Genomic DNA, 27,823 nt, shown 5'->3' on the forward strand with positions numbered 1-27,823 from the left:
TTAGGTTTCTGTTTGCTCCATTTGCAGCAACTTTATCAAATTAGGCAGACTTCTTACAAAGTTGTCCCACCTCAGACAGTACAAAAGGATATACATTTTTTTAATATATATAATACTTGTAATATAACAAAGTGTTAGCGTATCTTTTTGTATAGCACAAAATAATTTACAGAAACTTAGGACCTTAGAAACAATGGAGATTACAATACAAAGAATTCTGCAAAAATGCTGTAGGTTGTTTGATATTCGGCATGTTATTTTGCCTGAGAGATTTCTAATACCTATAAAAGCGTGTTTGAACAACCTTAGTATCCTGGCAGATTTTAGCTTCATTTATACCAGCTGCAGAAACAGTTGGAAAGTGATTTTGAAATTTCTTTAGGATTTTGAATGCTTTTGTTACCACCTGACTCCAAGTAATTTTGTTGTTAGTATGTGTCAATAAAAAATGAACGTGTTTTAAAAACATTCCAAAAGAGAAAAGACCAGAAAGTTTCAGCTCTTACGGAAAGAAGTCTTCCTAATGTGAGTTGTTCTGCATGAGTTTTCTCCTGAGTATCATAATCAGTTGAAATCTTTGATTGCAGTGGGATCAGCTAATGCTAAGACACCTCTGCAAGCTGCAATGGAAGCAGAAGATAGCTCATCAAATTCTATGGTAACCAGTTTCACCCAATATTGTGTAATAGCTATAATCCTTTGGGCCTGTAACAGAGATTCTGCATAGACTGAATCCTGAAGAGGTATTCCCTTTGAAGAGTGGCCTTTTTAGTTCGGTAATAGATTGTCTTATAAGTGCCAAAAGGTTCTTTCATTACATTTTAGTCTTTGGATGTTTATACTGTAGAGTTCAGGAATAAACAATAACCTAATCAGCAAGGCAGCCTATTACTAGTTCCTTCTATTATTCTTCTGTTGTGCTCTGTCTCTATAAGAAAAAAGCAAGGGCTCGTAGGGAAAAGACTTTTTTCTGTAATGATCACAGTTATTTATTTTTCATTGCCTTCAACAACTGTCAACGTGTTGTTTGCAGTAAGAACCATCAATGAATCTCAATTGGTTTTTATCCTTTCCTTATCCCTTTTGAGAATCATTTGCAGGGTCTCCAAGATTACTCCTACGCAACAGATAATGGAGAAGTGCAGACAGTCTAATCAGTTCCAGAATACTCCACTCTTCTTTCCTTTCTTGCATATACCTTTTTCTTCATTGTTTGTACATCCCTATCACAAGAATATATCAGAGCAGGATGTCCATACCCTCCTTGTATTTGGAGAAATAAAGGACACTGCTTAGTTTTGGATGAAGGGGCTTTCTTCCTGGTGGTTTATTATCTTCTGGAAGCTAATTCTGGTGTTGATTATTAGACCTGGAAGGTCATTTACCATCTAAGAATGGTACTTCGTAATTTGTCTGTTGTAGTAATTTTTCCTGGGGAAAAATAAATATCTTTGCATATATGCATGTGCATCTTTGCACATGTAGTGACCTGATTTGTACAAGAATCCTTTCTGCATCAACTCACGCATAATGTTCAGGGTTCTCTACAAATACTTTTTTATTTTACACTACAGTAGCAGGATGAACACAGATAATTCCCATCTAATTTATTCTAATATTCATCTAATATTCAGGAAAGAGATTGTATTGGTGCCTTGGTAGGCTTCACCAGGGCAAAAGAACACTTCTCTGAAACGATCTGAACAGTGCCAGGACAATCACAGATCACAATAAGATCATGCCTTTAGCTGTTAGGCCATGGCCTGTACATGCACTGGTTGGCTGGAAACATCTTACATTTAATTTATGCTTTATAATTAGGTGTTAGAACTGATAGATAGTAATCTCAAAATTTCTCAGCTGTCAGGGGGATCCACTACAAATATGTAGAGGAGTCAGTAAGGATGGCTTCTTCATTGCAAAAGAGGGGCATCTTCTAGTAAAAGTTGCTAGGCAAAATTGGAGTGCTGTTCTATATCCATACACTGATGATCAGAACAATGATTTTTGGGTGAATTGCACCATCATAGTGCACTGCATGAGCAAGCAAGGAGGTACTAGATCCATCCATTATGTAATGACTCCATCTACGGAATTGTTGCGCTCGCCATAAAATAATTGTTACAACCTGTTATCTCCAGGATCTTCAAAATATGCTGCCACATCTTCTTAACAGATACTTCTCTGAATATCTAAATAGGCAATTGTATTGGCAGTATTATTAATCAACAATCTGTGGTTGATAACATCAAGAAGAAGATTTCTTCTCTAGAGGGGCAGAGCGTCTGAGCTGGTATGAAGATGTCGTCTTAATTCTGTGCATTTCAGATCTATGGTTATCTACCAATACCCTTATTCTGTTGTGATTAAGAAAAAGCAGTGTCTGAGTCACCACAGTCACTCCATTCTCGCTTGAACAATATTGGTACGTGGAATTCAGGAGCTTGCGGGCGTTTACTCTGGTCTATTCTGCCTTTTTTCCCCACATGGATCATTCAGACCAATAGACACATGCATCATTCAGGCCTCAGTTTTCATCCAGTGAAGTGTAATAACATATTTGACTGTTTAAACATACAGAACATTTTGGTTCAGGGTAGGAAACAGTCCATAACCTTTACATGTGCTACAAAATGGAAATGGTTTTACTTCAGGAGGAATCCATCTTCTGTGAGGGCTTTGTTTCTCAGTACTCTAGGATATTAGAGTTATTAGAAACTCATGAGCCTACTATATATCCAGCAACTATTTCAGCATTTCATCCACCAGTTTGGTAGCATGTAAATTCTCTTTATCGTACAGTGATTGTCAGACTTCCATTTTAAATAGAAGAGTTAACTCAAATTTGAAATATTAATGTGATTCTTCACAGTCTTACTTGTTTGACATAACAATGTTCTTTGTTGCATACAGAAGACAGTGAGCCCTGATGTAAGTGGCTTTGACTCTATTTACAGTCCTCAATAAGATAGAAGTGATACTTTAGACCAAATCTCTACATTTCTTCCAAAAGTTTGGATTTTAATTTAAACCAGTTATTCACCTACTCTTCCAGTGGTTGTTTGTCCAAAAGTAAAACATTTACTGGTCTTCAAGAGTATGTTTTGTAGACAGATATCTGTCAGGAATGACAAAATAATCCTGAACTGGACAGACAGAGAGAGAGAATAACTGAGATTCCATCCAGGCCCGTTTTAGTATATTCTTTAGAATTTGATGAACTAGACTTCCCCAAGGAAACTTCTGTGTGGATACAAGTCACTTTTGCTGTTTCCATTAGGGGTATTCTTTAGAGGACCTAATTAAGTCTGTTCTTTGCAATACCGCATGTGCTTTTACTAAAATATACTCATTGTTTTGGCATCTCATTCAGCTGCCTGGCTTAATAAAGCCATACAGTAATTTTGCTTGATTAGGCTTGCAAAATGCTTCTTTTCTTTTTATGGTATATTGAGTTGCCAGAATTGGCACACATATAGAGAAATATTCAGTAAAGACAAACTTGTTATTTTTTGGGTCACTTCACCGTGTTCTGACAGTGGGTGTATTCATATGCTGCTGTGTGAGATTTCTTTTATAGTATCCACAGACATTGTATTTTAGCTCTTCTCTGGCTCTTCTTCAATCTGTGGCAATCTCAGGACCCTCCATGTCAAAACATTAATCAGTCTCTAGGGTTGTAAGTTCTTGCTACTCTCTAGAGTAATGATAGCCAGTAGCATGGAAGTATCATCTAGACATGCATACTCTATGAGAAAACAGTATTTTCTGCACGATGTGTTTGTCGCTGCTTTGATCTCAGCTCTTTTAGGTTATTGTTAAATGCAGTTCCTTTGATTCCTTTCTGTACTTTGGTGAGGGTACCAGGTTGCACTCGCTGGTTGAGTATGCTCATGTTCTCACACCTCACAACTCATAGCTTCCTACCAGAGCTGATCGGGATGCATTGAATTGTTCATGACTGAATAGTTTTGGAAAACTACTGCATTATAGTGATTCCTTCTCCCCTTTTGAGCTCTTAAAGTCTTACTCCTGCTTGTGTCTATGAAAGTGGCACATCTGGTGACAGTTTTCTCAGCCAGCTGCTGAAGTATACGGGTCCGTATGACTACCATTTTACATATTACCTTTATAAGGGCAGAGCATCTGTTCTTCAGTCATCCAAAATTCCTTCTTGAAGTGGTGCCAAAATTCCAGAGTAGCCGGGCAATTATTCTTCCAGTACTCATTTCCAGATCTTATGCTTCTTTGATTGATTTTTTATACTTCAAATTCTTGATTTCCTAAGGACTTTTTCGTTTTTCTTCAAGGGTCCAAGTCTTTTAGTTTGTTTCTTTCCTTGTTGCACTGTGGCAATATCCAGAAGTTCAGCTGACTTCACACGACAATTGTTCAGATGGCTTTCTGGCTCTGGGTGGACTCGAGGAAGTTCCCTCGCGCCATGGCCAAAGCAAATGCTATTAGATCTCTGGGCAAACTTAGTGTCTGTATCGTATGGTATTTGGACGTTTGCCGTAAGGCCACCTGGAGTTCTGTCTTTGCTTTCACCCGGCATTATGTTAGTCTAATAGTATCCAGGGCTGTTTCAGCCTTCAGTGGAGTGATGCTGCAGTTGTTTGTGGGAGTCCTCAGGCCTTCTCCTGGGTGGTAAAAGGCGAAGGTAACTGTTCAGAGCGAGTCGTTGCGGGAATGTACATGCAGACTCAAAGAAGAAAGGTTACTGGTCAGTAACTGGTGTTCTTTGAGAGGTATAGTCTGCATGTACATTAGTCTCCTACCTGCCTTTCCCCTCTTTCTGAATCTCTTTCAGGTTTGGTTGTGCATTTAAGAGGATCTGAAGTGGTGGCGGATGCACTCTGCCCTGTATGTCATGCCTCGAGCAGGAAGAGGGGAGCAGCTAGGCCGCCCCTCCCGCGACACTCCAGGGCAGGCCACCAGCCCACCCACTCTTAGACTATATGTATGGACTAAATATCTCAAAGTACAGCAGCTGTTCGTTGGTAGGTAAATTTTCTTTACTGTATTTTCACAGGTAAAGCAGCAGATTTTATTTTAAAAACCATTTCATTCATTGACTCTATGGATGAAACGCATGAACAATACACACATTGGGGAATTTATACCACTAACTGCATTACATTGAGTAGCTCCCTGTCTCTCTAATGGTTTCATCTCGTCTTTTTTCCCCCATCCTAACCTTTTTTAGATATTTGAATATTTTCACTCTGGTTAATTTGTCATTTCCATTGAGAGCTACACCAAAAATTGAAATTATATAAGTTGTAATACTATTTAAAAAGTAAAAGGAAACGATGGCTTACACAACTGTAGCTAAGTGTATGAAGTAACATGTAAGATTGTATTTACTATTAGAAAAAGAAGCTAGAGCTGAACTGGGTCCTGTAAGAATCAATTATATTTTTACAATTATATTGTTTTGTAAAACTTCATAGTTACAGAAAAGCAAACATTTGAGTTTAAACATTTTTCCACAGCTGGGTTCCTCATGTGTGTGTTTGGTTTTTTTTTAATCACAGGAGCCTTGTAGTCATTTTTAAATCCACTGCACTTCCTGCCCATTAAACAGCACAAGTAGAGGCAGGGTATAACCTGGCTTAAACTGGAGATGTAGTTGTACCTGCATGCAAATACGTATGCGCAAATTCTGCAAGTGGTTATTTTAAAGTATTGTTCCTAAGAAGTGTGGGTTATGTGAGTTGAGGGCTATTACAGAAATACGATTCTTACATGTTTGTACTTGGAGTTCTGTGAGATGTATTGCCTTTGCCTGTATGACAGACATGCTTTTACCCGTTTCTTAGAGTTGAAGCAGTTAGTGTTGTCTTGGCAGCTCAAAGAAATTTACAGTTCGTTTTCTGTGGCTTTGCCATTTCTATGTTTTCGATAAGATTAAGATGTTGCTTATCTGGGCTTTGTTACAGCCAGCAAAGTTCAGTGAAACCTCTGATCTGTGATGCATGAGATACATGTGCTGTAGATGTGGATACACGTAGATAAAATATCATAAAGGACTCCAGTTTTAGAAAGTTACTGACTCGTGTGTCAGCACAGGCACAAGCTGCATTTTCACATTCTGAGAAGAAAACAGTCTTTTAAGCAACCTTAGATGAACATTAATGTATGCAAAGGGGAAGAAAATGTGGAAAAAACTGTCTTGTTCTGCACAATTAATCTGAAGTTTACGGCTTTAAAATCAAGCATTATATCTTGTGATAACAGGTCTTTGAAGTGCTGCTTTAACTTAAAACAAAAAAGAGAGAAAATACCTGTTTATCTATTATTGGTGAGCAGTATTGGATTGATGTAGTTGGTTTTATGCTTTTTTTTTTTTCCTTTTCATTCCAAGTGCTATTTTAGCTTGTGGTGTTGTAGAAATAATAGGAGGAATATAGATTAGATGTCAAGATTCTCACGGGGAAAAGCAATACTGGCAAGGAGGCATTATGTTTTTATTTAATTTTTAATTGATTTCAAATAAATTCTGAAGAAAAACATAGAGATTTTATAACTACTGTAATATTTATGTTAGTAAGTAAACATTACATTTTAGAGAGAGGTCTTTTATGCATGACAGGAATGAGACACATTGAACTTTGGTGCTTTTGCTAGTACATTTTTATTATATAAAGTTGGGCGTGTGTGCATATATGCCCCCCCACACATATATATCTGCCAAATTCAGAGTGGACAGGAAAGTTGTTTCAAGAAACAGGCGTGTTTGGAAAATATCTAGTTCTGACTCTTCTGACAGCTCTAAGTTCCATCCCTTCCTCCAGGCATCTGAGGAGAACTGTTATGCTGGAGTGACCGATCCTTTCCAGTGAGTAGCCGTGATTTCAACACCTTAGCATGCACTCTAGGAGGATACCAGTGGTACAAACAGTAGAGGGAAAAGATTTTCATACAGAAGGAAACAAGTCTTGTGCCTTGCTGCACATCTAGACTTATGGTTTGCATCTGATCTAGACCTCCTTGTAGATTTTAATTGAATAATACAATGAAATCACAATTTTTCTCATTTATACTAAGATTAATATGTCAAGGTAGTTAGCTTGAATTAACAATCCCTCCTTTGTCTTTCTGAAGGGAATCAGCAAAAAACATTTAAAACTGCACTTTCATTTTGTGGAGTCAGTCTGGTATGTGGCCTATACTGTCTTTTCCTTTCTCCAGCCTAATAGCTAGAAATTTTTTTGCCAGTCTCAGCCCTTAAAAAGCAGCAGTGTTGGCACTCTCGGTCCTCGTGGTTTGACCAGCAAACACTTCAGTGTTTGCACATCTCTCTGCTTGACTTTCCCTACTCATTTGCATAGATGAACTCTGAGCATTGCACTTCAGTGCCTACTATTTTTTTCCTGTTTTAGTGATAATTATCACAAATAGTAGCTTTTAGATGATGTGAAGTACTTTTTTAAAAAACGTTACGTTACAGGCTGCATAAGTATGTTGAATCTTGAAATATTTGATAGCTGCAATTTATTTCAAATGGAAAATGTCTATAATTAAATTTCCATTTAAAAAGTAAGCCATTTATAGAGTACATTTTTATTACTTTCTTCCTTTAGTTTTGCATTTCAGTACAATAGTTGTGTTTTTATGACTTCTTTTAATACATTAGCTTAGTATTTAGAAAACCATATTTGGAAAAACAAGAATGCAAAATGACGGTGATGCTGAAAACTGCAAATATATCTGTAGGATCTTCAAAAGACTACTATGGTCACTAAAATCTCAAAAGATGAAAGGGTCTGTTTAGACACATTGAGATATGTATTTGCATTTCATCCAAGTCTCTTGACTACAGTGATTACACTCTGAACATAATCCTAACATTTCTCTTACTTTCTGCCTGTTGTTGTGGAGGAAGGAAAAAAGGGTGGAGGTAATAGAAAATGTCAAGTTTATTTTCATGGTGTTTTAGTATTTCATTTTCTGATATTTTTACATGATTTTGAGATTGATTAGTTGCAAAGTTGTTGCTCCACACATAAGAATATCTTCATACCTCTACATTTCAGTGAAGCTTTGAAGCAGTAAGAGAAAGATTGTGAGCATAGGAAATAAAACCTTCACAAGAATTAGGGCAAAAAATACGAAATTCATTCCAAGAATATATTAACGTTTCTAAGGCCTTCCCTCTTTTTCAAACGGAATGTTGAACTCCACTCTTTATCTTTCCTTCAGTGCCTTTGTTTATGGGTATTCATGTTCTTGCATGGTCCTCGGTACTTGATTTTCCCTTTTAAATCAACAGACAAGCCATGGTCAGCTGAAGAGAAAAGATTCAAACTCCTAAATAATACAACAATGAGGAACAATTGGGTTACTTTTACATTTTCTTTTTCTTTTGTCCTGCTTTGTATTTGTGTGCTGTGACGTGAATTTCTGATTCATGCAGTTATGTATGCTCTCCCGCCATAATATCAGGGATAATCTTTAGTGAACTGGGGTCTGGAGTAGTTCAAGCTACATGACTAAGTAAAGGTTGTTATGAGATCTTAATGTGCTAATTCCTATATTCCTGAAACTTCGTGGTCAAAATGACATCCAGTTTTCTTAGCAAATCTGTGACTATGCAGACTTTCTCTTCTTTGATATGTTCTTCCATATTCTCATTCACTATAATTTCTTAATTATGATATTAGATAATCATAAATTAAAATTATCTCAGGCTCTTTTAGCATGAGACCGCTAAATGTGAAAGAAAATTAAATTGATATTTAATGTGGCTTTTTATACAACAGTTCTTATTTGACTTGGATTGCTAAGGAAAGTTATCATTATAGCTTTAAGAACATACTGTTATATGTTTTTTCCTTGCATTTTGAAACATACTGTCCTAGAGTAAACAGGATTTATTTGCAAATATAGAAGTTATATAATTTTACAAAGCTTGTAGTTTTGAGAAGATCTGTGCTGAAGAACACAGACTTCTGCATTTCTAAGCACTATCAGTAGTTTTTCCCAGAAGCCACAATGGTCTTTTCAGTCACACAAAGTTGTTTTGAGAACTTCTGGATAGAATGCATGTCTGTAAAACAGCTTATACTAACTAACTTCTGTTTCAAAGTTAAATGTAAACAAATGTATTTTGTTTCATAATTAAATTTCATAGTTAACGTTGATATTTGTTCAGCAATTTCAATTAAATTTTAACATATTTTAAATGGTCCTTCATATGTGATTAGTAGTGCATATAAGGAGAAATAACTTCAAGTTTGCACTGTGCTAGAAAAATTCAGCGTGTGCCAAAATACTAAACGTCTTTGTTAACTATAGAATTACTTAACCGGTTTCAATACTGAATATAGAATGGAAGAATTCTGTATGGATTCTTTCTGAAAACCTGCCTGTTTGTGTTCTTTTTAGCATTTCCCTATTCTGTCCTAATTAATATCTGAAGTGGTAACAGTGTACAGGTCATGTTCCAATGGTTAAGGTGTATGAAAAGTATGCATGTGTATCAAGAATTATTTTTACAATCCTTGTATTATGAAGTAAATGACATGTTGATAAGAAAAAAGTATACATGTTAATCCGAGGAATAAGCACCATAATATTGCCTTGCAGGATTGTATTCTAATCATTTCAGATGCATAAACACGTGGGACTGTTATCACACTCTCGTAGCAAAGTGATGGCAAAAACAGGACAAAAACAAAGACAAGAAATACCATAGGAACGTAGCATCATAGGAAAGGAACAGTCCTCAAGACCTCAGCTCTTCTGTGTAGGCATTTAGTCTGATCCACGGTGACCATTTTTGTGTGCTTTGTAGTACTGCTGCTCCAGTTAAGGGCGTTACTCATAGTCTCAATATCTACGTGGAAGAGCAGTGTACAGTAGCAGTAAGAGATCTGGAGGAATCTTGAAACCTTTCTGAAGATTAAATTCCTGGCTAACAGCATGCTTAATAATATTGTGTCAATGAGTGGATGCTTCTGTCACTCTGAAAATGAAATAATTAATTACACATGTAGAACTGCTCTACTCCATTATTTAAGTGAAGCATCAATCAAGGATGGAAACATAGAGTGCCAATGATTGTAGGAAGGCTTTATTGCAAGAGACTGCAAAAATTTACTAAGATAAGTAACCCACAAATAAAAAAAAGTTATCTCCAAAGATCAGGGAACTTTTTCTTTCATTCCAGAAAGGAATCCCTGTTTGTTTCTCCTGTTCACTTACTTGCAGAGATTAGAGGATGGTACGTTAATAGAGTTTAAAAATACCCCACTTTGCTAACCATGACCATTGTGCATTCTGTGAGCAGGATTCTTATGCATCATGGCGGGGGGGGGGGGGGGCAGGCATTATCCCACAGAAATTATTAATAAGAAACAGTTACTAGAAACACAACAAATACTTAGTGATAAACATAAACAGCTGCTGGAAAACCCTACCAAATTAAATTATGATTTATTGTGTCTCTCTTGAATCCTTGAGATGAAGGGTGAGTGGTGTAGTGAAGAGATGGTTGAGTCCTAGAATTTGTTTTAAATACAGGAGGAACTGACCGAAATTCTGTGACTTGCCAATTTAGACTAATGGCAGTTTTCCATCTTGGACATTGAAATGCTTAAGTTTCCTCCACAGAAGGAAATACGTCTGTAAGTGTTACAGCCATTCACTGACTGAAATGGCACGTAGCACTCGCTTAGGTGTGGTGCCCCAAGAATACATCTGTACAGCTTTTGGACTTAGTGTGTCATAATGTGACAGTGCCTGTATGAATTTGCAAGCATGTATCTGCAGTAAACATGGGGTAAACACTGTGCCACACACTGTACACATTCTTTCCATGAGATAATGATCTTTATTGGCCTTAAAATCAATTCATTTACATGTGAAAGACTAAGAACTCGGTGAAAGAATGAGGCAAGATTTTTCTGCACTGGTGAAATCAACATTGGTCATGAGAAAATTCAAACAGATCATAAGCAAAGGTTTTGATGAGCAGTGTTATAACTGAAATAATTTCAAGATTGGGGAGTGCATAGGAGGTCCAGCAAGTAGCTCCAAGCTGGGGGAGAGAGGGGACTGATTGAAACAAGACCTCTTTGGAGCAAGAGATGGAAATAAATCGTATGTTAGACTCAAGGATTTCGTATTTAAATGAGAGAAATTTAAATGTATTTAAAAGAGAAAATACAAAGAAATAGGTAGAGAGGACAGGGCACTAGATCTAATCCAAAGCTTAAGGAGACAACTGGGCTGACATTTTATTTCTGTGCAGCAGAAAAACATAATTAATATAATTATTCTAGGACTTCAGTGAAATCTGAACAGGTTAGAATCACAGTTGTGTGCTTTTGAAGTAAAAACGTGTCTAGAGGAACTGACTGGAATGACTTCATTTGTCCTTGTCTACCTTCACACTAGAAAATAATTGATAAAGCCTATTTTAGGATAATAATTGTTAAAAATATTAAGCTATTTATTGATTGGTTTTTTTTTTCTGGAGGTCTGTAGTTTTGTTCTAGCTTTTTAAAATTTGGTAGTGATTTTACAGTGCTGTTTTCAGAGCCAGATACTGTGTTTTTGTATCCATCAGCATAATTCCATTGACTTGAATGGAGTGACAGTGATTTACATAACCTGTTGACTTAGTCTCATTTTGTCTTGAAAGCTTATCATCAATGAAACAATAGAAGAGGACAAAGATGCACAAAAACTATTTGATAATTTTTTTTCTGGTTGAAATGTTATATAATAATTTTGTTTGTATAGCATCATTAAAGCCAAATATCAGGTCCTTGATATAGAGGAATTCTCATCTGAAGACACAGCAAAGTCAGTTCCATGCAAAGTCAGTGGAGAACGTAGCTGGACTGCTGGCAGCAGCAAAGTGAATATGAGTAGCCTTTTGTCCTCATTTGATCGGGGTGGTGCTTCCTTTTTTAGATACTTAAAATGTCAATGAGAATGTTTTGTGAGGTAGAGTTTTGTGGGCTAGAAAGTAAATAAGCTGAATATCGGTCTCAGGTATTTTTCCATGGTTTTAAAAGATCTAAGTGGTACAATTTACACTTCTAAAATACAATGAAACCCAAACTTCCTGCCTCATAGTCAAAGGTCTTCATACTGAAAGCTTATATTTCGTTACTATAACTAGAACTTGATAGAGAATTATATGTCTGCCTAAGTACACTGATGGAATAGCAGTAATAGGTATTTAATTATTGCTCAGTTTATTTGAAGAGTTGGGGTGTATACTGATTTCTTTAGCTTCTTGTAGGCTATCACATGACCTTTTTTTTCCCTGTTAACTGGAGTATTATTGAACTGTAGCAAAATGAGAACAGAGGAAGGATTTATTTTCTATATAAAACCAGTTGGAGTTTGGTGGGGTTTGTTTTATCTAAAGATAAATGCTTCATTTAAAAAACAAACAAACAAACAAACAAACAAACAAAAAAAACCCACAAAATCTCTCCCTCCTGTTTTATACTGACAATTTTTTCTTGATGATAATAATTTTTAAAATATATACAATATTAAGCTCTAACTAAGCCAAACACCATTTTTATACTGAAATTCTCAAGTATTCTCTGAAATTTGTAGCTCTTCAAAGTCGACATATGTGTTTCTAGATGATAAAATAGAGAATATGCCACCTTTTAAAAACAATTTTTCTGATGCATATCTCTGTTATTGAAACAAACAATTTTAACACTTAAAATGCTTTTTACTATCTTAATTCACTTTTTTTTTCAAAACGTAAGTAAAAAGTCAGACTTAATATTTCATTTATGTACAGGTCTCAGACATTAAGTGTATCCTTTTCTTGAGCTTATTTGAAATGGTCATATAACCAGAAACATCTGGTAATTTACAGTCCAGCTAAGTAAAGTGCCACCCTCCGAAAGGGGAGAGTAAAAAGATGAATGTGATTTTAATAAAGACAAGAGATAATGCAAAAGGAAAAGTGGAAAGAATGAGTAAAGAAAGGAGAAATAAAGACAGAACCTTTGGCTTTGCCACTTCTTTGCTTGCATGATGGGGCTTGCAGGCAGACACAAGTTTATTCTACGTGCAATTTGGAAGAGGCCATATATGAGCTTTCTCTTAATTGGAAGTTATGTAGCAGTGCTAAGCCTGCAGAACACCTGAGGATTAATCTAAATTTGTAGTACTTCTTAAAATGTTCTGGACAGTTTTATGACCATCAACAGTATTTTAAGCTTTTTAAATCAGTATATTGCTCAGATCTAATTTTATGATAAATAATAAGCTTCTAGCCAACAGTCACCAAAACAGTTCATTCCTCCCCAATATAATACTCCAGAAACATAAATACGCCCTAAACTTTTTCAAGGAATGAGGTTTCTTTGCTAGAATAAGGATAGCTGTCTAAGTAATTGATCTGACTGATTTTTGCAGATGGATACCTTGCTGTGTAATACATGAGTATACTTCATGTAACACAGCTAATTTTGAGCTCCAAGCAGACATTCTGCTGCTGTGCTAGCCCACAGTAGAGTGTGAAGGATAAGTGATATAATCATATTGAGACTACATAAATTTTCTGCTTATGTCAAAATTTATCGCTGTTTGAAAACTAGTTTAAAATGTCATTTAAAAAATGAATGCAAATAAAATTAAACACTTCTCTAGTATCATGAGTTCTCCAGTATTGTAAGTCATTGAATTTACATGACAGATTTATTAAGCTTTCTTAGTCCAGCCTTGGAATTGGTATGCACAGTCCTATTGAGATGTTGTAGGGAATGTAGAAAAGATTATTATAGATAATCTTTTGTGTTGCTGCATCAGGTGTATTATTGCATCTTTTAGTAGATAAGCTTACAAATATGTGGTTCTTGCTTTTTTGAGGCTGTTAAAGTGGAGCACAGAAACCAAAGTTACTGCAATAAGCATCAACCATGTAATCTGAATTAAATGCGCATACTCTATCAACATGTGTCAAAGCATTATATTTATATCTCAAAATCAAAATAAACTGATATAAATGAATAACTGTGAATTCTTGTTTGCCATTTCAGGTCAAGAGATGGAGAACAGAGTTTCAGTTTCCATTTCCAAAAATATTATGCTGGATACTTGAATTATTCTGTCATATGTTGGTTATAAATAGTGGTTTAAAGTCTTTGTATACAAAGCCATGAGCGATTTTACAATTTCCTGTATTTATTGTGTGTGTCTCTGTTTTTAAGACATTTCACTTCTTCAGGTGTTTTCTGAGATAACTGTATCCCACGTATTACTTGTTAAATCTGACAGGATTCCTGTTCTCTTTCAGGAGACGCTGATAGATTGGTGTGATGAAAAGGAACTTAATTTGATTTTAACAACTGGAGGAACAGGGTTTGCACCACGAGATGTCACTCCAGAGGTGAGATAGTCCTGGAATAAGAAAAATCTGCCCTTTGGTGTAGAAATGTATGAGTCTGAGGGAGGGGGTGATATTTTTTTTTAAACTTCCTCTGTAAATTTACTTTGCAGTATCTCCGGACAGGTCAAGGGATACACAACTGGGAAGCAGAAAAAGCAATAGGGAATATAGCACAAGAGAATTACTCTGACCTTGGGTTCTGACCCAAAACAATTTTCAAACTAAAATGTGGCACAGTATAATAGATTTCCAATCCCCTTACAAAACAAAATTCTAAAGGCTTTTGGTGTAATTTTCCCTAGCACTGCAGTACAACACTGCTAAGCAAAAACTTGTGTGGCTTTTGTTATGTCCTGCACAAGGAAAAGTGGGATAAGAGAGATCTTTCAATTCTCCCTTGCAGGCTACTGCATTGACAACTACTGCATTATAGGTTGGAGTGTGGGAGGCAGATAGTAGGGGGGAAAAATTCTGTGCAAAGCTGCTGTTGCTTTGCTTGACACCACATTGTCAAAAAAGGCTAAACAGGCACAGAGATGGAGGTAACCTGCACCTGTAAATATTGCACAGGAAATCTGGTTACATTCCACTTATAAGGAGCTAAGGTAAGGAAAAAAAAAAAAGATACTTAACCTAATAACCTCATGGCCATGAGTTGTAATATGAAATGACTGTCTGATTGCTGTTGAAGTATTTTGGTATTTGTGGTTCCAGTTAGATTAATATGAACTTTTGAAATCACATACTTTTTTTTGTTTGCTTATGTTCACTAAAGGGCAGAATTAAGATTGAGTGCCTGAAGTGTTTATTTCCATAATTTAACATATTTAGATTCCTCTTAAGTACTCACATAAGTTTTCAATTGCTTAAGACTTTCAACTTAGAGTTGATTTGAGTTCATTATATATTATTACTTATAAATGTGTTCTGTCAAACATGGATGTAGTTTAACTTTTTTCCATTAGGAATCTAAAAATATTTTCTAATTCATTGTATAACATTTGTGTAACTAAACAAGCATGTAGAGAAAATGCTCCTGTAGATTACTTCTGATGGTTTTAGATTATATACTAGAAACCTTAAGTAACTAAAACCTAAAGGTCTGTGTATCAGAAAATGGGACCAGTATAAGATGACCACAGTGCACTAGCTAGGGAAACTGAATTTGCAGATGATTCACTGTGCTAAAGCAACACAAAAGTGAAAAGTGTGTTGGTTCAATTGATCTCTTGCTTGCAAACTAACTTAATGGTTTTGAAGGTTGTATTCCCAGCAGCGTGTAAAAGGAGGGCTGAATTTCTGTTTCGGTTTTCCTGATTTATTACCTTCATGCAGGGTTGAGCCTAGGCAGTAGTGCCGGAGGAAGTGTTGCAGCCAGTGCTAAAAATTAGCCACAGATTCTCAAGCAGCATTTGGGACAAGAAATAAACAAATGAGAACTCTGCACATAAACACCTAGTATTTTCCTTATATTGTTTCATTGCTGTTACTCAAACTAATCATTTAAGATAGGTGGCAATGGTTTATTTGATTAGTTTTGATGTTACAGTGAGCCATTTTAAAAATTATCTGAATTGTTGAAGTGTCTTTATCCTATATAATAAAAATACATTGATATAAAAATCATTACTACCTTGTACTGAGGAAAAAATGCATTATTTTTAAAAATAATAGGTATGCAAGAGTTTGGTTGGTTATAACAGAGTTAAGTGTTCTGACTGTCGAATTATTCCTATACTTAAAAAGAATTTATGTAGGACAGTATTTACTCACTCTTCACTCATTTAAGTTGGATTAACTTGCAAAACTAAGCTTAAATCACAGTGGAGAGATTGAATCCCTGTTTTTATTACAAAGTGGCAATGATAAGGTTTGTTCTTACAATAGGGTTTATTAGATCATTCATTCAAACAAATGTTTTTAAGGGAAGAAAATTAGTCTGCCAATATGTGTCATAACAAAAACATATGAAGAAGCATAAGCTTTGGCCCCATATTTTATGTCTTTTGGGTCAATGAGAGAACCAGTTCAAAATGGAAAATTCATTATGTCAACATGAAATGTGCAATAGCAAGCCTTCAGGAAAACTTGCATTGATGTCAGAAATCGTTTTAATCTCTTCCGTGTATGGTGTTCATCCAGCATGCGCTCCTCTCGATTACTGAACTGATGATGAAGTGATGTGATCGTGACATGGTGCTATTGAGATGTCATCTTTAAGTCATGATTTTAAAACTGGTAATAATTGAATCTGATACTGGAAGACATTTTAGCATTTTTCCTGAGAGTAGGGAGAGTAGTCCCTCAGGTCATATTGCAGCTGGAATGATTCAGTCCTGCTTCTCCTTAATCCTTCTGTACTTTTGATTAGAAAACATGTTTTTCTGCGTTCTTTTCTGAGCATAGATACATAATTGCTATTGTAGTGTACAAGATAAAGCTAGTTTCTGAGTCTTTACAGCCCAAAGAAGTAACATTAATTGAATTCTGTAATTATTGATTAAATTGAAACGAAGTGCCTAGCATAATGTATCTATTAAAAATAACTTCTTGAAACTTTAGAAATTTATGATGGAGTTTCAAAAAAAATTACTCAGTTTCCCCACTCACTTGGCCTTTTGAACACTATCGGAACCATACCGAGTTATTGCAGTTGTTTCAATGATGTGTAATGACTTTTTTTTTCTTACAATGAAATAGATGATCTTACGGGTATTCACAATATCTGATTTTCCTTACCTATCTCTAGTCCCTAAATTTATAGCCTCAGTCTAGTCAGTGGGTGTGGAGAAGCTTTTGAATTAGTTACTATGATTCACATTTTGAGGGGTGAGGGTGAATTCAATTAAGCAGTGTGAATATCCTTTGCCTTCTTGTCCATGTGACTGAAGTGATGAAGTTCATGTGGATAATTAAAACCCAAAATTCACCCAATGGATGGCTGAATCTGAAGGAAACTGTCTTGTAGATGTTATTAGTGAATGCTGCAATTCGTCTATTACGACAGTTGATGGGAGTTCACATTTGGACTAAAGCCAAAGTGTAGGCTTAATTTTGTAGATACAACCACTTTTTTTTACTATCTTATTTTGCCTGTAATTTATGGGGATAGTGTTTAAATCCATACTGGAAATGCTCATACAGTCTGCTTGTTGGTTTAAAAAGTGTTTGTTGGTGGACAGAGATCAGGGCTTTACATATGGCCGAAGTTAAGTTGTTTAGGGAACTTCTGGTTTGTATTTCCAGATGCAAACATTTTTTCCTTGCAACTGCAATACATGAGTGGTAGACAGTTGCATTTCTTACAGAATGTTAATTATAATACACATTATCTTTTGTGAAAATATTTAAATAATGTGGCAGCGTTTTTATCTATCACTAGGTATCCTTTGATATAGAAATGTATTTTCTCTATTACTATTGGTCAATACAAGGGAGAAGGGAAAAATCTCATGTATGCAGGTGCTCTGCACAGTTTTCTATCTTCTGTCTTCTCTGTTTTTACATTTATTCTTTTGCAAAATTGTACATCCAAAAAATTCACTTGTCTGCCCCAACAGAGTCTTCTAGCTGTTTTCTTACCCTTCATCTCTGGTGTGGCTCACAAGTCTTGTTTGCTCCCCTACAAGACTAATTTTATGTCCTTAGTTAATAGCAATAGAAGTCAACTTGTTGTGCCTTAACTGATGCTAGACATTCTTGAGCTGTGTCACTATGTATATTCACAAACAGTTCAGCCCCACTGCAGATAATTGTTGGCCCTGAAATTTTAAGATAAGACTTTAGAAGAAGCATAGAAGAGCTCTTTTCCATCATGTAAAACCAGACAGATGTTTCCTTACAGTCTTCCTCCTTTTCCAGTGCTCTGGAAAAATTATGAATGCTCCTCTTGGTTCTTGCTGATTATATTCTTCAATATTTATACACTGGTTTTAAATGTATTTAGACACATACTTGTTTTCATTTAATCTGACGATATATGCATATTTGTTTATTTTTTCCTCAAAGCTCTCTTGTCCATGAAAAGAAGTCGTTGTTCTCTGGAACTCCCTCCTATTTGTCAGCATTTTTCTGAAAAAAGCTTGCTCAGAATGAACAAAACACTCCAAACGTAGCCACACAAAAGCTCTGTCTGGAAAGAAGGAATTCTCTATGCTGCTGTGATATAAAGTATTTGTATGTTCAATTCAAAATCGCACCAGCATTTTTATAGTCATTACCAATTGCAAATTTTCTGTCACCTGGCTTTTCCCAGTTCCCTAAGGTATCTTTCACTTTTGCTGTTTCCCAAGTTTCTCCTTAGAATTTAGTGTGAATTTTTCTTCAAATTCCATTTTATTTCTACAGACTATTTTAGTGTCTGTATCCTTCCATTTCTCTGTTCCAAGTAGTGTGGACAACCCTCCTAATCTCTATTATTTGTAATTTTCATGTGTTCTGTCTGTTTCTTTGCTTTCCATTCAACTTTGTTCATGAAATAAGATGCTTGTGACAGAACAGGGTATGTCATGTTGTAGCCATGCTCTCGCAGCAACACCTGTTCCTCCCAGATTAACCCAAATCCACTGAGACATTTCAAATAACAAGTTCCATTTAGTAGGCAATAATTTAAACTAGAAATAATATGTAGGTATTTCTGTTGTTCAGCAGTATTCGATTGTTCTTAGTGCCATACCAAAAACATCTTAGTGTTGTGACTGGTCCAAAAGAAACTTGTTTTCTTTTTACAAACTGTCACTTCAGGATGGCTCCATAGTGAGGAGGTATGAAGTCTTCATCTCACGTGCGACATTAGTAATTTTGTGGTAGGAATACTTATGAGATCATACAACCTCTAATTACCCAGGCTGTTGTTTCAGTTTTTCACCCTTTAATATTAAAGCTACCCTCCAATTTAATAACCTTTTTCAGCATTTATTTTGGTAGTCTAGTTTAAGACTGTAGTTTTCAGTATCTCTTAATGGAGATCTTGCTCCCCGTTAAGTTTGATTTCTGTGTAGAGCTATTGTATAATGAAGTGTGCCGTGTATGTATTACATCGGATCCTGTAACTTGCCATCAGACCTTTTGAGAACTATTATTCTCCATATTTCTTAGAAAATTATGTTTCCCACCCAGCTTGCTCCTGAAGGGTTTGAATTACGAAACCTTGCCAGGTGCATCTAGGCAACAAATACGCTTAAATGGAATAGGCTGCTCTGTGACGGACTCCTTCCAGATTCTGTGCTACTCTGTTAGAAGTTTATCAACAACTCTATAAAGTACCATTCCCTTTTTCTTAGTCATCTAGACAGTTCCTCGCTTATATGATTAGGACTTTATCCATTCTCCTTCAATTTTTCAGTAAAATTTATTATTTGAAACACTGTATTTGGTGTTATAAAAATCCAAACATATTTGTATGCCTTATTCATTCAATTAAACTTTCTATAATTAAATTTTAAATCTTGTATTTGGAAGGCATGTTATTATAGCAGAATTGATATATTTAGTTGCAGAACACTTTTCACTAAGCAACTGTTACCAGTTTCTTCGAGAAGCAGCAGTATACAGATTATTTGGACTACACAGTACACTGTCAGATTACAGAAGTACCTGTGTCTTGGGAAATTCCAAACTGATTTAGCTGACTTATGAAGTGGTCAAAAGTGCGCTTTCTCTTCTCATGTTTGAGTTTCTCAGGAAAACTTGGTAACACGGCAGCATCACTGAAGAGCTTGGTTGTGCTATCATCAACTGCAGTCACTGCATGGAAACACCTGTGAGCTGCCAGGACAGCCATAGTGAGAAATGTGAGAGGGAAGGAAGCCAGATCCCATTTCAGCTCCATTTACTTGAATATCAGAGGTTACACAAAAAAAGAAAAGAAGCCCCTCACCCCACCCCAGACCCCCCCCACCCCCAAAAAAAATCAAAAAAAGGAAGAAATATATGCAGAGAGAGCATTCCTGAAGAATGCTAATTTTGATAAATAAAGAGGACTTGGTAAATTCTTGATATTCTGCTACATAAACAGCAGTTTTGAACGTCTTTCTTTGTCTGCATATCCAGCTGAGATATTGGATTGAAAGAATACATGTGTCTCCACTTGTTTCTGTCTAGATTTACTGACATAGACAAGTATGAAGATGGTGGGGAAAAAAAAAGGAACAGGAATACAGGGGATACTTTTATCTCTGTGTATGGGATTGATGTGTCTAAAGTGGAAAGCTGCATATTTTTCTGACATTCCCTTTTTGTCACAGTAGATATAGAAAAAGGTCAAAAAAATATATGATGGCTAGGAGAGATGCTTTCTGTGAGAGTTACACAACTCAGTCTGCTTAGTTTATCATAAAGAACACTGACAAGTAACTTGGTTTTGACCTGTACTTTTTTGGGGAAATAATAATGCAAGGTGTATACTGTATTACTATTATTAAAATACGGTATTTTCTTTGGGAAATAATAATGTAAGGTACCAACGGCTTTTTTAGTCTACTAAGGAGAATTATAACACTAGCTGGTGATAGGAAGCTCAAGCGAGAAACGTCTAATAGGAGAATCATCATAATGGAAGGTTTTTATGTGTTTGGGTTGGTTTGTTTGTTTAGCAATGAGAGATTAATCACACAAGCAAATGCCCTAAAGAAGAGCTGTATTCTCTGTTTTAATCCTGTCAAATCAAAAGCGATTGTTTGTGGGAGAGATGTCTTATAAAGCTCAAGTTATCTTGTACTCCTTACAGAAGTCATGGATGATATTTAATGAGTTATCCTGTGCAGAAGGCCAAATTAGATTCTAGCCTTGCATTCTGTGTATGTTAAATGAGAAGATAGTTTGAATCAAATGGATCCTGAAATTAATAAAAAATCAGTTTTGTTTCCTGCATCCAGAAGAATTACATGCATTGCTTCTCTGTCTCTGTTTTGAAAATACAAAACTCTGGTAATACTGGCTGAGAATGCTGGGGCAAGTATCTTCTAAATTATTTAACTAATGTATTAGCCTTCTGTGTAAAGTTGTCTGACCATCATATCCGAAAGATAATACTAATAGAATTCCTGTTATGCAGTTGGGTATTTTTGTCCATTTGAGGATCAACTTTTATTTGCTTTTTTGTAGCTTTCCTTAATACTCTCAAATAGCAAATAGAAGTTCTGTTTTCTGTCTTTCAAACATGTATGTAGTATTTGCAGGCTCTGTTGAAAAGAAGCAAACAGTAGTAAAACAGCAGTAAGGGATTTGAATGTTTCATAGAATGAGAAGCAAAGCCACCGTAACGAGCCAGGAAATCTCACTTTTTTTATCTTAAATTTTGCAGTTAAGTTTTTTATTCCAAGGTAATTTCAGAATAGAAGTTGGAAGAAGACTCAGCATATCCTGTGGGTGGACAAATCGTTCATATCCCAGTGATCCCAAATACTTGCAAAAATACACCGAGAAGAACAATATTATTATAATTTACTTTTTATGACGGTAAAGAGATGGGTTCCCCTCCTCTTGGCATTACTGATGCCTTTTAGCTGTGTTTTCACTGTAGGGACCACAGCTCATATGGACATCTCTCTGTTAGTTTAAATTAACTGGCTTGGCTCCTATTAGCAGTGTAGCCACCACAGTGGGTAGATCTTGCAGTCCTTTCTGTAACTGGGGGAGAAAAATATGCCTGCCGTTGGACTTCTGCATAATGAAATTTTCAATTTGGAACTTTTGGAATTTTTTTTCCTTTCAGACATTTCTAAAAATAGTTTCAATTAAAACATCTCTTCACAGCAGATAATAGGGAACTGAACAAAATTAAACATCAGGTTAAGGCAAAATAATCTTGAAAACATTGTCAGGCCTGTAATTATGCAATTCTTGCCCTCAATGTGTCATTTTTTTTCTGGTCATGGTCTATTACAAAGAGTTTAATAGAAGCTTAATATGGAGAAAATTATCAAAAAAATGTATAGGCACGTTAGGAAGACTTCTCTGTGAAGGCAGCTTAAATAAATGATAACTAGAGGGCAAATACTAGTTTGGATTTAAGATGTATCAAAAATTGAGTGAGTTAGTCCTTTTGACGTAAGCGCACCAGAATAACAAAATGACTCACTATTAAATAGTTGATCATTAAAACTAATACTTATTAAAGAGTAGAGAATTTCTCATTTGCTGCTTGCCTGCTGTGTAGGAGCTCTTCCAGCCACTAAATGGAAAGAAACAAGAAGACTCTTGGAAAGCAGCTGGCTTCAGCAATTACTATTAGGATTATAACTGGTCCTTTGCCTGCTTCTGCTAATTGTTCCCACATGGAGCAGTGAAGCTCTAGCAAAATGTTAACTCTGTATAAGTACCAGAATAGACAACCAAAATGACTGTTGTCACACTCAGACATGAAAGCCTTATCAGTTACGGACAAGAAAATAATTACTTTTTATCATTAATTTAGACCGTTCACAGATATTTTAGCTTCTTGTGACTTCATACATATATTCTTTTTCCCAATTATTTTGTAATGAGAATACCCAAATTAATAGTGAGGTGCATAATCTACTGTTGATTATTTATTGTTGACATTTAAACTTTCACTAGATTTAAAAAGTCCATCTTTTCTAACACAAATAAACATTTTCTTATGGTTCGCTGAGATCAGTTAGTCATAGTTCATTTTCATTGAGCCTTGAAAGATCTCCCTTTGGAGAGAAGGTGCTAGCAATTTTGTTCTTGCTGTGGTGCAGTTAACTGTAGTTGCTGCTGGCCACAAAAGCACAGGATTTGATAAAACTGCCAATGCATGCTCTAAGTACCTTGTACCCTATAATATTAATATCTACTCTGGTTCAGTCAGTGGATGCTATTCCTGGATGGTTTATGCCATTACTAATCATATGATGGACATCACTTGGTCTCCTCTGCCTAAAGCCCTTGTCATTCTGTTCTAAGTCCAAATAGTAGTGTTTGATACAGGAAGGTTTGGATATGGAAGAAATTCCTGTTCTATGACCCCAATTTCTAAATTTGAAGTTATATTAGCCTCTATTATTCCTGTGCCTTGCTCAGCTAGAAGGAGAATGAGTGGCTGATACCCAGGGGATCAGTATCAATAATGTTCTGTCAGCTTAGCCTGTTACTACTGTATTCCTTAAAAGCTTTGTTGCGTATGAGTACATGGCAAATTCATATGGATTCTGTCTCTGTGACCTTTCCAAATCCTAATTCAGCAGTGCACAGCAGAACTAATGATTCCTTTATTGTGTCTAAGGTTCTCTATAGTTTTCTGGAGAGGGAAGAGTTGGCTTCTTGTTGCATATTATTGCCTTATCAAAGTGAGATGTAGCTTTTCAGTGTTACCAATAAGAAGTTAATGTGCAGGCAGATAAGTACACGCACAATGTGGACTTCTAAGAGGACAGAAATAGTGAAGTTTGATTCCTGGTTCGTTGACTTTGAGTTGCTAGGAAGATACTTACTGAATAAAAAGACTCATGACTGAAATGACAGATGAGTTAAATTACTGAATTACATTACTGCTGGGATTTCTCAGTTCTTACATTCCAGAGTTCATTACATGTTTCTGAAATAGAACAGCAGCTAAGATTTCTGAAACATGGTTTAATTTGTTTAAAAAAACAACCATGATAAATAACAGAGTGCTCAAGTTAAAGAGAAGAGCAGATTCAAGGTAAAAAAAGGTGTTGATAAGTTTCGTACTTTTGCAGCTCTTCCTGTAGAAGAGGGTTATCCCACAAGACTTGTAAGACTAATTCTTTTCATTAGACTGTGGGTGTCTCTAAGCCAGATTCAAACACCAGCCTACGCTAGTGATGAGTAACAGTTAATGACTTCTTCAGTTTATCTCACAAATGGCCGGCAGTGGTTAATGGGTACTCCTGTTCATCTTCACAAGTTATTTTGCAGTGGATATGGGAATGAGCTCACAAGACCATCCCCTTTCCCCTCTTATACACCTTGTGCTAGAGGTAAGTGTGGTTTGGGGGAATAAGGGTGGGATGTCATGAGATGAAAGTGATGTGGGCTTCTTAAATTTTTCGCAAACCTCGATAAAGGCATGTGTCTGGGAATGGGCAAAGATTCAGTTGAATTCTTATTTTTTGCCCAAAGAGGTTACCCAGTCCTAAATTGACATACTTTCCTTGAACTGGGAGTCAGAAATCCCTTTTCTCTTCTGTTTTTCTGCTGCAGAAATTCCCAACATTCCCATTATGTGGGCTCCAGAGAGGGGTAAGCAACATCTTCAATCCCACCCAATCATTTCCAAACTAATTCTTTGCTAGTATTTTTTTGCTTTTTTAAATCATCATCAGAAACAGTTTTTAGACACATTTTTCCCATTTGTTTGATTTTCTTGTGGATTCTCATATTTTTGTTTTATAGGAAAGTCCCATGGCCTCCCCAAGTGCTAGGGTCAGACTCATCTGCTGTTTCCATTTGTGTGCTATTCTCCTGTGGATTTTCATGGTTCACTCTGATCTAATGATATTACCAGAGGGTGAGCATGTAGATTCTTGGGACTGTTTCACTCATGGTATCCTAAGTTATTGAAAAAGCACTGCCACCCTGCTGCCGTCAATCAGTTGGCAGGCTTATGTTTTGTCCTTGCTGACAGTTGCATCTGATTATTCATGGCCTTTGGTCTTTGCTGCCTTGCCTGTCTGGGGAGTGCCTGGCATTTGCTACTCTCTTTTATTCTCTCTACCTGCTGGCTGTGTGGTGTTGTCCTCCTGAAATCTTGGGCCTTTGCCTGACTGTCTGGCATTACCTCTTGACCAGCTAATTGCTTGACACTGACTACCTACTGCCCTGTCCATCTGTTGAGCGGCATGTATCGCCTCCTTATTGTCCTTTTGATCTGATTGCACATGGGCATGGGCCTTCTGCTGCCCTGTCTCCCGCTCCAAGTGCCTGGCATCACCTTCCTGCTGAGTGCATCTGCTGACTTTGCGGAATTGCTCTTCTGCTGCTTGGCACACCTGCTGACTGTTTGGTACTGCTTTATCGACTTGCTGAATGTCTGGCATTTTCCTCCTGCCTTTTCACCTGCTTCTTGATTATGGTGTCCCCTTGCTGCTCTTTGAGTCTGCTTACTCACTGATACTTGCTCTCTTGCTGTCCTGTCCACTTGCTTTTATGCCTGGCATTTCTATCATATTGTCCTGCCCACCTGCGTAGATTTTATTTCTAAATATGCACCAGTCTGAATAAAATTGAGAAGAATTGTAAGGAATGGGGAAAAAGAAATTGTCTGGCTCCTTCATGATCTGATTCAGTTCAACATACCAGCCAAAAACTGATCTCAGTACCAGCATCCAGCTTTTTCATAAACTGCTCAAAACCCTTTCCCTCCTTACAAAAAAAAAAAAAAAAAAAAGCTGAATTGTGTTTCGTCTTTGCTTCCATCACTTCATTTGATAGGTGAATTACTGTTCAGTAATTCTGTATTCAGTATTAAATTCAGTAGTAATTAAGTACTAAACACATCACTAATATTACCTATGGTAATTCTCAGAATCCATGGAAGGTAGGTAATAACAGGGGAAATAATCTGTTGTTGAGGCTCAGAAAGATTAAGATTTGAATGCAAAGCTAACTTCAGTAAACACAGTGGATCAAAGGAGCTAAACAAGAAATTTTACAGATCTTTTAATTTAAAACACAAGGTTGCAGCTTATCTAAAAAAGCCACTGGATTAGTACAGTATTGCCAAACCGCAGTGTGTTGTAGTTGCTGCTTCCTACTCTCTCTGTACTGGGAGAATGGTCTATTGCCAGTTTACAGAAACCTTTTGTCACTCTCTCACAAATGAAGAACAAGGACTTGACTACATCCATAAAGTCCATAGCAAGGGAATAAATCATTGTCATAGCTTAGAGTAAGAAGCGGGATTTCCTGCCTCTTTTCTTTAATTCAACTCACTTGACCTCTCTTTTTCTAGCTCTGCCACAGTTTCTAACTTCTGTTTGTGGTTTTAATTATGCTTTTGAATCCAGTACCAACTAGGAACCAGAGAGAACATTCTGTCATAACGAACGCTGTCATAATTTCATAATAAAATCTTCCTACGCTTGAAGTAATTGTAATAGTCTTTTAATCTCTCCAGATTTAATATTACTACTTTGGCTGTCTTCAGAGATACCCTAAATATGCAAAATTATGTCTAACCATAGAGGCAGGACAGCATCCCTTGAGTCAGTAGCCTCTCTCACCTGTGCGAGACTAGCTGTGGAATCAGAGAGCGACGTTGTGGGAGAGCACCTTGCTCCCATGCTTCCGACACCAGCTTGCCTGTGTGCAGGGTGGCTCCCAGTACAGCAGATAATGTTCCGAGTAAGATCCAGCAGGAACCTTCTCCTAGTGTTCACATTAGTCTCTAGAAATCTATATATCTATAGATTTGTTCCCTGTATACTTGTTCCCTGCTCTGAGGAACCAGAGGACACAAATGTCCACCTTTACTCCCTTACGGTATCCTAGGCTCTCCTGTCGTCTCTCTTCTCGGCCTTTCCAACCCTCCCTCGCTTTTCCAGGCATTTTTTTTTCACAACTTCGTGAACTCTTTGAGACAGTAGGCTGGCAGTCTCTCACTTCCCACCAGCTTCACACTGTTGAGGCTTCTGGTGACAAGAACACATCTCAGTGGCAATTCTCTTTCTCCAGGCTTTAATTCCCAGTGTTACTTTGCTGCTTCCCTAGGCTGTTGTTTGAGAAGTGACATCAGGTGCTGGAAGGGAGGAGGAATATTCACTCTAGCACTGTGGGGCTGCAGGACGTTGCTAGAAGTCACTTCTTATCCCAAGAACCATAAGTCATTCTTCTGTGCATCATTTTAGTTATTTTAATATAGTTTTTTAAAAATTAATATTACCTCAGAAAAACAGCTAGTTTTCAAATAATGTGCAGGTTATATAAACTTTAAACAAAATGCAGAAAAGGATCGGAAACTGAAGGAAAATAAACACAATGTTTTTTCATGAATGTATGGAATTTTCGTGCTTGAAAATTATATCTACTGGAGAATTGATGCAGTGCTGTCTCAGGCAGCTTCACTGTAAAATATCCAGGTAAATCAGTTTTCCATCTGCAGTGATCAAGTATGGTACAAATATTTTAATCAATTAAAAAAAAATTATTTTAAGTTGAAAGAATACGTTGTAGTTTTTGTCATATAAATGAGTCAAAATTTGGTTAAAGAAACAATGAAAAATTTACACACAAAGCCCTGGGAATAACATCGTATCTAGCTGGAATCAGAGCAACGGTTCTGATCCTGGAACCCTGGAACAACGAAATACAACATTATTTTGTCCCTTTTTTTATGTTTGTTTGTTCGTTTGTTTGGTTTTTTGTTCTTATTAAGGTATTCTTTAGTCTATCCCCTGCACTTTTCAAAAAAAAATTAGCTTCTGGAATAGTCATGAAGAGTTATAAGTCTTTCCAGCTTGTAGAGTTTCTCTTTCCAGG

At 36.4% G+C, this 27,823-nt stretch overlaps 1 protein-coding gene across 6 annotated transcripts in view; it reads left to right on the forward strand.

The window, feature by feature from the left end:
- The window catches only part of GPHN (gephyrin), a 306,325-nt gene that overhangs the window by 149,442 nt on the left and 129,060 nt on the right, over positions 1 to 27,823 (forward strand). For 5 of the 6 annotated variants that reach the window (XR_014228691.1, XM_082316630.1, XM_082316631.1 and 2 more), the window contains exon 4: positions 14,285 to 14,377. Coding sequence is in view for 5 of the 6 variants with exons in the window: in XM_082316630.1 (XP_082172756.1) it covers positions 14,285 to 14,377 (93 nt within the window). In the remaining variant the exon portion in view is untranslated. Of the gene's footprint in view, positions 1 to 4,923; positions 5,001 to 14,284; positions 14,378 to 27,823 lie in introns of those variants that run through there. The other variant, XM_082316633.1, reaches the window with a different exon arrangement.

This window comes from Platalea leucorodia (genome assembly GCF_965183815.1).
Source record: "Platalea leucorodia genome assembly, chromosome: 7".
Classification (NCBI taxonomy): domain Eukaryota; kingdom Metazoa; phylum Chordata; class Aves; order Pelecaniformes; family Threskiornithidae; genus Platalea; species Platalea leucorodia.